The sequence below is a fragment of the Pristiophorus japonicus genome, chromosome 20 (genome assembly GCF_044704955.1).
Source record: "Pristiophorus japonicus isolate sPriJap1 chromosome 20, sPriJap1.hap1, whole genome shotgun sequence".
Lineage (NCBI taxonomy): Eukaryota > Metazoa > Chordata > Chondrichthyes > Pristiophoridae > Pristiophorus > Pristiophorus japonicus.
Genome location: NC_091996.1, coordinates 24,967,865 through 24,983,269, shown reverse-complemented (window position 1 = coordinate 24,983,269; position 15,405 = coordinate 24,967,865). Strand labels below are relative to the sequence as shown.

Sequence of the window (15,405 nt, the reverse complement as noted above, 5' to 3'; positions counted from 1 at the left end):
TTGTTAAAAAATGCTGACTGTCAACATGAAATGCGCATTATTGGCATGTATTGGGAGATTAGGCAACAAGAAAACAGGTTTAATTGAAACATGTTTTGGGTTAAAATGGTTAATGAAATGACCTTTATACAATATACAGCCTATTACAGCTTTCTAGTTTAAATATTAACTATTTTCTTGCTAAGAAACCCATTAGCTGTTTATTTTTGTACAGTAGTTACTGCTTCTGGCACCAGTGTCAGTTGTGGTTCAGTGGGCAGCTCACTCACCTCAAGTCCCACTCCAGAGACTTGAGCACAAATATCTAGGCTGAGGCTCCAGTGCAGTGCTGAGGGAGTGCTGCACTATTGGAGGTGCCATCGTTCAGATGAGATGTCAAACCGAGGCTCCGTCTGCTCTCTCAAAAGATTCCATGGCACCATTTCGTAGAAGTGCAGGGGAGTTACCCCTGATGTCCTAGCCAATATTTATCCCTCAACCAATATCTAAATAAAATCCTAGATTATCTGGGCATTATCACATTGTTGTTTGTGGGAGCTTGCTGTGCGCACATTGGCTGCTGCATTTCCTACGTTAAAACAGCGACTACACTTTGAAAGTATTTAATTGGCTGTAAAGTGCTTTGGGACATCCTGAGATTATGAAAGCTGCTATATAAATGCAAGTCTTTCTTTCATTGGGCACTGGAGGAGTGGTCCTTTTTAGAATGGCAGGTAGTGACCAGTGGGGTGCCGCAGGGCTCAGTGCTGGGACCACAGCTATTTACAATATACATCAATGATTTGATGAAGGAATTGAGTATAATATCTCCAAGTTTGCAGATGGCACTAAGCTGGGTGCGGTGTGAGCTGCGAGGAGGATGCTAAGAGGCTGTAGGGTGACTTGGACAGGTTAGGTGTGTGGACAAATGCATGGCAGATGCAGTATAATGTGGATAAATGTGAGGTTATCCACTTTGGTGACAAAAACACGAAGGCAGAATATTATCTGAATGGCGGCAGATTAGGAAAAGGGGAGGTGCAATGAGACCTGGGTGTCATGGTACATCAGTCATTGAAAGTTGGCATGCAGGTACAGCAGGCGGTGAAGAAGGCAAATGACATGTTGGCCTTCATAGCTAGGGGATTTGAGTATAGGAGCAGGGAGGTCTACAGGGCCTTGGTGAGGCTTCACCTGGAATATTGTGTTCAGGTTTGGTCTCCTAATCTGAGGAAGGACGTTCTTGCTATTGAGGGAGTGCAGCGAAGGTTCACCAGGCTGATTCCCGGGATGGCATGACTGACATATGAGGAGAGACTAGATCGACTGGGCCTGTATTCACTAGAGTTTAGAAGAATGAGAGGGGAATTCATAGAAACATATAAAATTCTGATGGGATTGGACAGGTTAGATGCAGGAAGAATGCTCCCCATGTTGGGGAAGTCCAGAACCAGGGGACACAGTCTAAGGATAAGGGGTAAGTCATTTAGGACCGAGATGAGGAGAAACTTCTTCACTCAGAGAATTGTGAACCTGTGGAATTCTCTACCGCAGAAAGTTGTTGAGGTCAGTTCGTTAGGTATATTCAAAAGGGAGTTAGATCCCTTACGGATAAAGGGATCAAGGGGTATGGAGAGAAAGCAGGAATGGGGTAGTGAGGTGAATGATTAGCCATGATCTTATTGGATGGTGGTGCAGGCTTGAAGGGCCGAATGGCCTGCTCCTGCACCTATTTTCTATGTTTCTATGCAGCACTCACTCAGCACTGCACTGGAATGTCAGCCTAGATTTGGTTAATGAGATGACCGTTGTACAATATAGAGACTATTACAGACTTCTAGTTTAAATATTAACTATTTTCTTGCTAGGAAACCCATTAGCTGCTTACTTTCTACAAGTAGTTACTGCTTACAGTATCAAATGTATCTGCTTTGTTTTGTAACACTGCTGTGAAGCGCCTTGAGACGTTAAAGGCGCTATATAAATAAAAGTTGTTGTTTTAGGGCCAGTGCCAGGCGAAGGGTCGTTGACCCGAAACGTTAACTCTGCTTTTCTCTTCACAGATACTGCCTGACCTGCTGAGATTTCCAGCATTTTCTGTTTTTATTCCAAACTCAACGATCTCGCTCGGCTGCCTTCGGCTCTGAACTCGCTCGGCCCCCTTCGGGATCGGCCCCTGAATCTCACTCGGGGATCTTCGGGGGGTTCGGCTCCTGATCTCACTCGGGTATCTTCGGGCTTGGCTCATCTCACTCGGCTATCTTCGGGGGAGTGGGTGGGGCTTGGCCCGCGATCTCACTCGGCTCTCTTCGAGCGGGGAGTGGGCGGGGCTGTGCTCCCCGATCCCACTCGGGTATCTTCGGGCTCGGCTCGGCACTCGTTCGGCTGTCTTTGGGGGTTCGGCTCCCGATCTCACTCGGCTCTCTTCGGGGAGAGTGGGAGGGGCTCGGCCCCCGATGCCACTCGGGTATCTTCGAGCTCGGCTCTGAACTCGCTTGGCTGCCCTCGGAGGGGGCGGGGTTCGGCCCCCGATCTCACTCGGCTTTCCTCGGGGGGGGGGGGGGGGAATGGTGCGGGGCTCGGGGCTCGGTTCTCGATCTCACTCGGCTCTCGATCTCACTCGGGTATGTTCGGGAGCCGAGGGCCGGCCGAGCGAGCGGCTGTCCGTCTGCCGCCGGATGTGCGGGGGTGAGTGAGCGATGAGCGAGCGAGGGCGGTTGAGCTGGGGGCCAGATTGAGTTCCGGGTCGGGACGGTTAGTCGGCGAGGCTGTATCCGAGGCCTGGGCAGCGACGGCCCCAGGTGCGGCAGCAAAATATCTATATCTAAAAAAAGAGAGAGAGCGAAAAGAGAAAAACAACATGTGAGGACTTAAGAAAAAAAAACTCCGCCCCTTCCTCCTCACACCACTGCAAGGCGGCGTAAGTATGAAATGCGAGGCGGCGGCGGCGGCGGCGGCCGGCCACTGATCATGCGAGCAGCGGCTTTGAGCGAGAGCAGGGCCCAGCCTCCATGTTGTGTGTGAAGTTAGGAACCAAGTGAGTGTTTTGCTGAGTTGTTTGTGTGTGCACGCGCTGCCCGGCGCTCCGGCCCCTCACGCACACAACACCCGCCTCCCGGCGCTAACCAAGTTTCGGCCTCAAGTGTTTATCGCCCAGTTTGCCAATAAACTCTCTCACACACACACACACACACACACACTCCTTTTTATTTCTTTTAAAGTCACCCTTTTTTGGGGGGTTGGGGCACTTAAATAATGCCCCCCCCGCCCCCTCCTTATTGCAGCCTCAAATCCAACTTAAAAGCAGCTTAACAAAAATAACAATGTTTTAATCTACTGACCGGCTTTGCGGTGAGAATTATTTCAAGGTTTCAATTACTTTGAATTGATAGCAACGTAACAATTGAGTTAAATAACACAAAAAAAGGATTGCTCATGACGCGCTCCTGTCCTTTATGAGGAAATTGGTGATAACAGTTGCACTTTTTTTTTCAAAGCAAACTGTCCCGTGATTTACCGGGAAAATTGACACCCAAGGGGTGTTTTCCAAGTCCCAGACATGTCCTTCAGAAAATTCTCCAGCTCTCTGGTAAAATTGATTCGTAAAATCTGCTCGGTTGCTGCTAACATACTTGTTTGTAATTCGGTTTAACAAAAACGGACTAAAGTTGCAGACGGTATTGTGCAGAATGAAAGTGAAATGAGAGAAAAAGATTTGTTGACCGTGTAGTGAACAGCGTCTGGTCAAAATCAACAGTGTCCGTGACTAAACCGGTGTTTAAACTATTTTTTTTGTTAACACTTTCCCTATACCTTGTATCCACAAGGCTGACCTTGTAATCCTAATCTACTCAATACATGACCATTAACATTCTCATTTATACGGAGTGCAGAGAGTTTGTAGTTGGAAAAAGTAGATTAATTGTTTCCTCTTTACTTTGTGGTAAAAATACATCCACATTTTTGTATTTACGAGGATAAACACGTGTTTGGAGTTCTTTATGTTAGCTTCATGCCCACCTTTTAAAAGCATTGTGAAGAGGACATCAATCAAAAATTCTGAATCAAGATTTAATTCGCGAGTGGCAGTTGCCATTGAGCTGTGCTCTGGAAAAATCAGGATCCTGTCCCACACCTATCTTGCCATTGCGTGTGTTTTTAGGCTAAGAAATTCACAATGTGGAGGTTTCATTGTGGTAGCATGGATGTGAAAATATGATTATTACCTCAAAGCTAGATGGGACTTTATTGCCATCTGAAGTCCCTTCAGCCAGCATGCACGTTTAAATCTCTACTCATTCCAATCAATGTGATTACTAATTTCTATTATGAACTACTGATTTCAAAAGATAGGCATGCAATTTCCCCATGATCTCAATTACATTGTTTTTGTACTATTCAAATAGTTTTGAGATGTCAGAATTCTGATTAGCATTATAGAATGTTACAGCATAGAATCAAGCAATTGTCCCGTGAAATTTTCGCTGGTGTTTTTCTCCGTTACGCATCTAATCAAATCCCATTCTCCCAATCGCTCCCCAGACCATAGATTGATAAATCACAGAAGGTGTTCTTTAATAATCCTTTATTTTCAAGATCTTAGGAATATGATTCCAATTTGATTCGGATCAATTCTAATTTCTAATTGAAAGAATAAAGCTAAACCATGCACATAGTGATGCAATGCAGTGGTAACTGTAGCAGCGCTCCATTTGTACTTGGTAAAAGCCACGTCTGTGGCTTATTTGGTTGAAAACTTGATCTGTTTGATTTAATATATGTCTGTGATCACACATAATAAATACTGGGAGCTGTAGTCTGTTTGAGCCACCATTTTGATTGACTTCAGATGTTAAAACTGTTTAGCCCTATGAATATAGTTTTATTGCATATGCATTAAAAAAGGGCAATTATAATCCACCCAACTTTGGTGCTTTAATTTTCCTTTTAGAAAGTGAATTTTTTTTGCATTTGTCGTTTACCTGCATTCTACTTGGCTGCTACTTTTAAGTTAATTCCAGTATTCTGTCGCTCAGTTCTATTGTATTTCTAATTGACTATAGCTTTCTTCTTCTGGTGAAATGTCGAAATAAAATTACACCTTTGGTATTGCAATGTTGGAGCTGCAGTGTTCTGCTGTATGCAATGGTAATCTATGGGCTTACACTCTGTTTCCCTCATCGTGAGTTCTTTATCTTAGCTATGCTGTTTCGGTGAGGTGCTGTGTGGAGGCTAATAGTGGGGATAAGTTTGAATGAGTCACCACATGCTGGCTGTTCCCTCGCAGCTCTTGGCATCAAGTTACAATGTAGCATTGACCGGGGCCAAAATGCAGGTTGCCTGCCCGTCACTTGTGGTCGTAGTAGATAACATAGGCAAATTGGAAAGATGGGGAATGTAGAAAGCAAATGAATTATGTTGAGATTACAGGTTACATATGCACTCAGATTTTTAACTGCATGTTTTAAAAAAAAAAATACAGGTGCTCCAGTGCACATTTCTGCGATTCTCCATGTGTGGAGTTCACATCTCCACGTTTACCTAATTTCTGGGAAATGGAAGTGAGCTGCAAGGGGGGAAGGAGGGGCTGCTTCCTCAAGGCGGGATCGTAAATTAGTGGCCAAGTCGCGGTGCTGCTCTTGCAGACTGCCAGGTGGTCAGTTTAAGAGCAGGATCAGCAGAAGCTTAGCCAGCTTTCGAGCTGCTCTTGAGTTGGGGAATAGTGTTTCTCACTTGAACCAAAGAGAGGGTGAATATTAAACATCTTTTAAGGTTCACATTCTACTAAATGCTGTCTAATTTTCACCATTCTGCCATCAATTAAATCCTGTGAAAATAAAACAGTTGGAGGTGACCTAGAAGAAAGGATACTGGTGTAGGAGTGTCAGAAGCTGAAGTAGGAAGAAACAGTATTGTATTTAATTGCTTTAAAGCCGACTTCATTGTGCTTTATTGGACCTTACTCTCCCCTGCCAAAACTCTCAATATGCGATCATTCCGGAATGCAATGATAATCCCCCAGCTTCTTTTCTTCACTATCAACCATCTGCTTAAACCCCTCTTTCCTCCTTCCCCCCCCCCCCCACCTCCAACAAGTGCAAACTTATGGACTTTGTGAGTAAGATTAAGACTGCCACTGCATTCAGCTGCCTCTGCCGTATCCCTCCCTTCTCCGCCAAGCCAAGTGTTATGTATTGATGCTTGGGGTCACCAGACATCAGGGGGCACCACTGTCAGAAGTCATCGGGCTGTCCGCACGTATGCGCGGTCACTGGTATATAAGCGCGGGTACCATGTCACGCGGATACTTTGGGCGCGAATAAAGTTGGGTCAGGTTTACACTTGAGGCTGTTTACATTAACCAGACTCTTGAGTCATTAAATTTGGCGACGAGGTAACTTAAGAACCATCGCATGTACAATGGGCATTATTGGAATTCTGGAGAGATTTGCGGAGGGTGAAGATTGGGCGGGTTTTATCGACCGCCTGGATCAGTATTTTGTGGCCAACAAAATGGAGGGAGAGACTGATGCAGTTAGGCGCAGGGCGGTTTTCCTCTCCGTTTGTGGTCTGAAAATTTACAGCCTTATGAAAAACCTCTCGCCTTTATGTCCAACGGACAAAGAGTACGGGGACTTGTGTGCTTTGGTGTGTGACCATCTTAACCAAAAGAGGGGATCATCGTCTCATGCTATTGCTTCTATACGCATGTTCGTGCTGAGGGCCAGGATGTGTTGGGATTCGTCGCTGGCGTACGACGTCTTGCTGAGCCGTGTAAGTTTGGGAACATGTTGGAAGACATGTTGCGAGATTTCTTCATGATCGGCATCAACCATGATCTGATTCTTCGGAAGTTATTGGCCGAAGAGAAGATGGATTTGAAAAAGGCCATCGCGACTGCCGAGGCATGCATGACGAATGATGGTTTGAGGCAGATATCATAAAAAAATCGGAGCTCCTCGGCAGATACTGTAAACAAGATTGTGTCGTCTTCTGGCAGAGCTGCTTGTGGCAGGGCCTACTCGACCGCTTATGTGAAACCTGTAGCTGCTCACAGTCCGCCAACTGGTACGAATCTGATTTCAACCTGTTGACGTTGTGGGGGGCAATCATCGGCCTCATCAGTGTTGGTTTAAACAATACGCTTGTAATGGCTGTTCGAAAGTGGGGCATCTTCAGAGAATGTGCCCACAAATGAGCAAGCATGCTGCTGCTCATCACATTGTTGATGATGACCAGTCCAGTGCTGGCCCGGATGCACAACCCAGGGAGGAAGTGTATGGTCTGTATTTGTTCTTTGGAAAGAGCCAGACGATAATCGTTAACGTAAAGTTGAATGACGTCTTAATGCAAGGAGTATCCGCAATAAGGTGGATGAATTAACTGTGCAAATAGATGTTAACAAATATGATGTGATTGGGATTACGGAGACGTGGCTCCAGGATGATCAGGGCTGGGAACTCAACATCCAGGGGTATTCAACATTCAGGAAGGATAGAATAAAAGGAAAAGGAGGTGGGGTAGCATTGCTGGTTAAAGAGGAGATTAATGCAATAGTTAGGAAAGACATTAGCTTGGATGATGTGGAATCTATATGGGTAGAGCTGCAGAACACTAAAGGGCAAAAATCGTTAGTGGGAGTTGTGTACAGACCTCCAAACAGTAGTAGTGATGTTGGGGAGGGCATCAAACAGGAAATTAGGAGTGCATGCAATAAAGGTGCAGCAGTTATAATGGGTGACTTTAATATGCACATAGATTGGGCTAGCCAAACTGGAAGCAATACGGTGGAGGAGGATTTCCTGGAATGCATAAGGGATGGTTTTCTAGACCAATATGTCGAGGAACCAACTAGGGGGGAGGCCATCTTAGACTGGGTGTTGTGTAATGAGAGAGGATTAATTAGCAATCTCATTGTGCGAGGCCCCTTGGGGAAGAGTGACCATAATATGGTGGAATTCTGCATTAGGATGGAGAATGAAACAGTTAATTCAGAGACCATGGTCCAGAACTTAAAGAAGGGTAACTTTGAAGGTATGAGGCATGAATTGGCTAAGATAGATTGGCTAATGATACTTAAGGGGTTGACTGTGGATGGGCAATGGCAGACATTTAGAGACCGCATGGATGAATTACAACAATTGTACATTCCTGTCTGGCGTAAAAATAAAAAAGGGAAGGTGGCTCAACCGTGGCTATCTAGGGAAATCAGGGATAGTATTAAAGCCAAGGAAATGGCATACAAATTGGCCAGAGATAGCAGCGAACCTGGGGACTGGGAGAAATTTAGAACTCAGCAGAGGAGGACAAAGGGTTTGATTAGGGCAGGGAAAATGGAGTACGAGAAGAAGCTTGCAGGGAACATTAAGGCGGATTGCAAAAGTTTCTACAGGTATGTAAAGAGAAAAAGGTTAGTAAAGACAAACGTAGGTCCCCTGCAGTCAGAATCAGGGGAAGTCATAACGGGGAACAAAGAAATGGCAGACCAATTGAACAAGTACTTTGGTTCAGTATTCACGAAGGAGGACACAAACAACCTTCCGGATATAAAAGTGGTCAGAGGGTCTATTAAGGAGGAGGAACTGAGGGAAATTTTTATTAGTCGGGAAATTGTGTTGGGGAAATTGATGGGATTGAAGGCCGATAAATCCCCAGGGCCTGATGGACTGCATCCCAGAGTACTTAAGGAGGTGGCCTTGGAAATAGCGGATGCATTGACAGTCATTTTCCAACATTCCATTGACTCTGGATCAGTTCCTATCGAATGGAGGGTAGCCAATGTAACCCCACTTTTTATAAAAGGAGGGAGAGAGAAAGCAGGGAATTATAGACCGGTCAGCCTGACCTCAGTAGTGGGTAAAATGATGGAATCATTTATTAAGGATGTCATAGCAGCGCATTTGGAAAATGGTGACATGATAGGTCCAAGTCAGCATGGATTTGTGAAAGGGAGATCATGCTTGACAAATCTTCTGGAATTTTTTGAGGATGTTTCCAATAAAGTGGACAAAGGAATACCAGTTGATGTGGTATATTTGGACTTTCAGAAGGCTTTCGACAAGGTCCCACACAGGAGATTAATGTGCAAAGTTAAAGCACATGGGATTGGGGGTAGTGTGCTGACGTGGATTGAGAACTGGTTGTCAGACAGGAAGCAAAGAGTAGGAGTAAATGGGTACTTTTCGGAATGGCAGGCAGTGACTAGTGGGGTACCGCAGGGTTCTTTGCTGGGGCCCCAGCTGTTTACATTGTACATTAATGATTTAGACGAGGGGATTAAATGTAGTATCTCAAAATTTGCGGATGACACTAAGTTGGGTGGCAGTGTGAGCTGCGAGGAGGATGCTATGAGGCTACAGAGTGACTTGGATAGGTTAGGTGAGTGGGCAAATGCGTGGCAGATGAAGTATAATGTGGATAAATGTGAGGTTATCCACTTTGGTGGTAAAAACAGAGAGACAGACTATTATCTGAATGGTGACAGATTAGGAAAAGGGAAGGTGCAACGAGACCTGGGTGTCATGGTACATCAGTCATTGAAGGTTGGCATGCAGGTACAGCAGGCGGTTAAGAAAGCAAATGGCATGTTGGCCTTCATAGTGAGGGGATTTGAGTACAGGGGCAGGGAGGTGTTGCTACAGTTGTACAGGGCCTTGGTGAGGCCACACCTGGAGTATTGTGTACAGTTTTGGTCTCCTAACTTGAGGAAGGACATTCTTGCTATTGAGGGAGTGCAGCGAAGACTCACCAGACTGATTCCCGGGATGGTGGGACTGTCCTATCAAGAAAGACTGGATCAACTGGGCTTGTATTCACTGGAGTTCAGAAGAGTGAGAGGGGACCTCATAGAAACGTTTAAAATTCTGACGGGTTTGGACAGGTTGGATGCAGGAAGAATGTTCCCAATGTTGGGGAAGTCCAGAACCAGGGGTCACAGTCTAAGGATAAGGGGTAAGCCATTTAGGACCGAGATAAGGAGAAACTTCTTCACCCAGAGAGTGGTGAACCTGTGGAATTCTCTACCACAGGAAGTAGTTGAGGCCAATTCACTAAATATATTCAAAAGGGAGTTAGATGAAGTCCTTACTGCTCGGGGGCGGGGGATCAAGGGGTATGGCGTGAAAGCAGGAAGTGGGTACTGAAGTTTCATGTTCAGCCATGAACTCATTGAATGGCGGTGCAGGCTGGAAGGGCTGAATGGCCTGCTCCTGCACCTATTTTCTATGTTTCTATCAATGGAGCTGGACACGGGTGCGAGTCAGTCGATAATGAACATTCGTCAAGTTGTTGGACTGAGGTTGTGAAGCCTAAGCTGAGTCCAGTCATTGGCAAGTTGCATACTTGCACTAAGAAACTCGTACCGGTGATTGGAAGTGCAGTAGTCAAGTGTCATATGATGGTGTGGTCATCATAGGCAGTTCCTCGGAATCGACTTGCTTCCACTCCCAAAGTGAGTTCTTTGATGGCTGAACAGTCCGATACAAGAGCCACAGACCCTGTTACAGATGGGACAGACATTCATCGAGGGAAGGGGTCGGTGGGGCTGGATTGCCGCGAGCTCCTTCCACTGCCTGCACTGAGCCTCTTGGTCTTTGCGTTGAGACTCGAAGATCTCAAAGCCCTCCCAGATGTACTTTCTCCACCTCGGGCGGTCTTCGGCCAGGGTCTCCCAGGTGTCAGTGATGATGTCGCACTTTACCAGGGAGGCTTTGAGGGTGTCCTTATAACGTTTTCGCTGTCCTCCTTTGGCTCGTTTACCATGAAGGAGCTCCACATAAAGCATTTTCTTAGGGAGTCTTGTATCTGGCATACACACTGTGGCCTGCCCAGCGAAGCTGATCGAGTGTGGTCAGTGCTTCAATACTGGGGATGTTAGCCTGTTCGAGGACACTGATGTTGGTCCAGGGGATTGGTAGGATCTTGCGGAGGCATCGTTGGTGATATTTCTCAAGCGACTAGAGGTGCCTTCTATACATCGTCCATGCCTCAGATCCATACAGGAGGGCGGGCATTACTACAGCCCTGTAGACCATAAGCTTGGTGGTAGATTTGAGGGCCTTGTCTTCAAACACCCTTTTTCTCAGACGGCCGAAGGCTGCACTGGAGGCGATGCTGAATCTCCGCATCAATGTCTGCCTTTGTTGATGAGAGGCTCTCGAGATATGGGAAATGGTCCACGTTGTCCAGGGCTGCGCCGTGGATCTTGATGATTGGAGGGCAGTGCTGTGTGGCGGTGACAGGCTGGTGGAGGACCTTTGTTTTACGGATGTTAAGCATAAGGCCCATGCTTTCATATACCTCAGTGAATACATTGACTATATCCTGGAGTTCAGCCTCTGAATGTGCACAGACGCAGGCGGCGTCCGCATACTGCAGCTCAACGACAGAGGTTGGGGTGATCTTGGACCTGGCCTGGAGGCGGCGTAGGTTAAGCAGCTTCCCACTGGTTCTGTAGTTTAGTTCCACTCCAGCGGGGAGCTTGTTGGTTGTGAGGTGGAGCATGGCAGCGAGGAAGATTGAGAAGAGGGTTGGAGCGATGACGCAGCCCTGTTTGACACCGGTCTGAACGTGGATTGGCTCTGTAATGGATCCGTTGGTAAGGATAAAGGCCTGCATGTCATCGTGAAGCAGGCGAAGGATGTTGACAAACTTTTGGGGACATCCGAAACGGAGGAGAACGCTCCATAGACCCTCACGGTTGACAGTGTCAAAGGCCTTTGTAAGATCGAAAAAGGCCATGCATAAGGGCTGGAGCTGCTCCCTGCATTTTTCCTGCAACAGTCGAGCTGCAAGGATCATGTCTGTTGTGCCCCATAGGGGACGAAATCCGTGTTGTGATTCCGTGAGGAGCTCCTCGGCCACAGGGAAAAGACGATTGAGGAGAACTCTAGCGACAGCTTTCCCAGTGGCAGATAGCAGGAAGATTCCCCTGTAGTTGCCGCAGTCGGACTTGTCCCCTTTTTTAAAAGCTGTGGGACTCTGAGGCTTTGAAGCCTAAGCTGAGTCCAGTCAGTGCCAAGTTGCGTACTTACACTAAGGAACTCATACCGGTGATTGGTATTGCGGTAGTCAAGGTGTCATATGATGGTGTGGTTCATGATCTACCATTACAGATCGTCCCAGGTAATGGTCCAATGCTGTTCGGTAGGAATTGGCTCGAGAAAATCAAGTGGAACTGGAATAAGGTCAAAGCGTTGTCCTCTGTGGATAACACTTCGTGTGCTCAAGTGTTGAAGAAGTTTCGTTCTTTGTTTGAACCGAGCATTGATAATTTTACTGGCGTCAAGGCTGAAGATTCATCTGGATTCTGGTGCAAGGCCTGTCTATCATAAAGCTCGGTCTGTTCCTTACATGATGAGGGAGAAGGTTGAAATTGAACTTGACAGACTTCCATGTGAAGGGATCATATCATCGGTCGAGTTTAACGAGTGGGCCAGTCCCATTGTTCCTGTATTGAAGAGTGATGGCACTGTCAGGATTTGTGAAGACTACAAGGTTTCGATTAACTGATTTTCGAAACAGGATCAGTATCCGTTACCGAAGGCTGATGGCCTGTTCGCCATGCTAGCTGGTGGAAAGTCGTTCACTAAACTAGATCTGATGACCTATATGACATGGGAGCTTAAAAGAAATTCACCTGCATCAACACCTATAAAGGACTGTTTGTCTACAACAGGTATCCTTTTGGAATTCGTTCGGCTGCAGTCATATTTCAGAGGAATATGGAGAGTCTACTGAAGTCCGTTCCTAGAACTGTCGTGTTTCAAGATGACATTCTGGTCACAGGTCGCGACACTGCTGAACATCTGAACAATCTTGCAGTTCTAGATCGTCTGGATAAAGTGGGACTCCGGCTGAAAACATTCGAAGTGTGAATTCCTGGGGAGGAAAATTGCTGTTGATGGCATCAAGGCCTACTGATTTGAAAACCAAGGCCATCAAAAATGCATCCAGGCCTCAGAATGTGACTGAGCTGCGTTCATTCCTTGGGCTACTCAACTACTTCAGTAATTTCTTACCCAGATTGAGCACTTTATTAGAGCCACTGCACATGCTACTCAGAAAAGGCGACAACTGGGTCCTGGGGTGAACCTTTTGAGAAAACTAAGAATCTGTTCTGTTAAAACAAGTTGCTTGTTCATTATGATCCATGTAAGCATCTTGTATTGGCCTGTGATGCTTCATATGGGGTTGGCTGTGTACTCCCAACAAGCAAATGAGCCGGGTAAGCTACAATCTGTTGCGTTTGCTTCGAGAAGTTTGTCAAAGGCAGAAAGAGTTTACAGCATGGTTGAAAAAGAAGCTTTGGTCTGTATGTATGGGGTCAAAAAGATGCATCAGTACCTGTTCTTCGTTTTGAGCTCGAAATGGATCACAAGCCACTCATTTCATTGTTTTCAGTAATCAAAGGTATTAATACCAATACATTGTCCCATATCCAGAGGTTGGCGTTGACATTGTCTGCCTATGATTGTTACTCGTCATAGACTGACCGGGCACTGAGTCATCTGCCTTTGCCCACACCTGATATGGAGACGCCTCAACCTGCAGATCTACTGTTAGTAATGGATGCTTTTGAGAATGAAGGAACTCCTGTCACTGCTCAACAAGTTAAGATCTGGATCAGCCATGACCTTATATCTGTTGTGAAACGTGTCCTCAGTGGTGATTAGTCTGCAATACCTATGGAGATGTGTGATGAGACCAAACCTTACAACTGTCGCAAAGATGAGCTGTCCATTCAGTCAGATTATTTACTGTAGGGTAATTGTGTCATCATGCCTAAGAAAGATAGCACAAACTTTGTACGTGAACTACACAACACTCATCCCGGTATTGTCATGATGAAGTCCATTGCTAGGTCTTATGTATGGTGGTCTGGAATTGACTCTGATCTGGAATCATGTGTGCATCAGTGCAATACTTGCATGCAGCTAAGTAAAGTACCAGTGGAATCTCCGCTGAGTCTTTGGTCGTGGCCATCTAAACCATGGTCGAGGATCCACATCGATTTTGCGGGCCCTTTCATGGGAAAGATGTTTTTAGTTGTGGTAGATGCATATTCAAAGTGGGTAGAGTGTATTATTATGTCATCCAATACATCTACAGCTGCTATTGAGAGCCTTCGTGTCATGTTTGCTACTCATGGTTTGCCTGACGTGAGCGACAATGGATCCTGCTTCAAAAGTCTTGAGTTTCAGGAGTTCATGAAATTCAATGGTATTGGACATGTGAGGTCAGCTCCGTTCAAACCTGCTTCTAATGGTCAAGCAGAGCGTGCTGTTCAAATGATCAAGCAGAGTATGAAACTTATAACTCAGGGTTCACTGGAGACTCGTTTGTCATGTATATTACTCAGTTACAGGGCAAGACCTCATACGCTTACTGGGGGTTTCCCCTGCTGAACTACTGATGAAGAGAAATCTCAAGACCAAGCTTTCTCTTCATCCTGATCTGAATGATCGTGTTGAAAACAGATGTCAAAGTCAGCAATGGTATCATGATCGTGCTGCTGTGTCACATGACATCTCTGTTAACGATCCGGTTTATGTACTGAACTATGATCAAGGTCCAAAGTGGATCACCGGTACTGTTACAGCCAAGGAGAATAAGAATGTTTATTGTCGTGCTCAAGAATGGGCAAACATGCAGGAAACATGTTGATCAAGTAAAACTGCGACACACGGATGAACTGGAACCGTTTGAGGATGATGCAGTCAGTGACCAACCAACCAATGTTCATTCATAGGACTTTGCTGTTACTACTGAACCTGGACCTTCAGTCTCTGATGTGGTCATTGCCACTCCCATCAGATCGGTTCCTCAGCCTTTAGTCAGAACTGACTCAGAACGCTCGCCTAGAGCTAAAGTTGAACTGAGGCGATCAACTCGTGAGAGGAAAGTCCCAGACCGTCTTAATTTGTAAAGGGACTGATATTCAGATCTTGAAAGGGGATGTTATATATTGATGCTTGGGGTCACCAGACACCAGGGGAGCGCCACTTTCGGAGGTCATCGGGCTGTACGCACGTGTGCGCGATCACTGGTATATAAGCACGGGTACTTTGGACGCGAATAAAGTTGGATCAGGTTTACACCTGAGGCCGTTTGCAGTAACAAGACTCTTGAGTCATTACACCAAGGTTCCCCCTAACCTAATTTATTTTCTTTATCCCCTCATGTTCTCTGAGCTCATCTTGTCCATGACACCCACCTCCTGCACTCTTGACCTTATTCCATTAAACTTCTGACTAACCAACTTCCCTTCCTAGCCCCCTTGCTAGATAATAATGTAAATGGGTCTCTCTCTCCCCTCCGGTACTCTCCTCTTCCCTTTCAAATCTGCCATTATCACCCCCATCCTCCAAAAAAAAAAGACACTCTGTTCTCTGACCTTGCAAACCGCCACCCTCTCCAAAACCACTT

General features: G+C 46.0%; 2 protein-coding genes across 3 annotated transcripts in view; both read left to right on the top strand.

Moving 5' to 3' along the window:
- Positions 1-2,818: 2,818 nt before the first annotated feature.
- Positions 2,819-15,405, top strand: part of zbtb34 (zinc finger and BTB domain containing 34) — a 33,422-nt gene continuing 20,835 nt past the window's right edge. Inside the window, exon 1 of one of the 2 annotated variants that reach the window (XM_070862628.1) lies at positions 2,819-2,899. Coding sequence is in view for 1 of the 2 variants with exons in the window: in XM_070862627.1 (XP_070718728.1) it covers positions 2,991-3,016 (26 nt within the window). In the remaining variant the exon portion in view is untranslated. Of the gene's footprint in view, positions 3,017-15,405 lie in introns of both variants that reach the window. The other variant, XM_070862627.1, reaches the window with a different exon arrangement.
- The window catches only part of LOC139232442 (ras-specific guanine nucleotide-releasing factor RalGPS1-like), a 1,066,646-nt gene continuing 1,054,068 nt past the window's right edge, over positions 2,828-15,405 (top strand). Inside the window, exon 1 of the mRNA XM_070862624.1 lies at positions 2,828-2,899. The gene's annotated coding sequence lies outside the window, so the exon portion shown is untranslated. The remainder of the gene's footprint in view (positions 2,900-15,405) is intronic.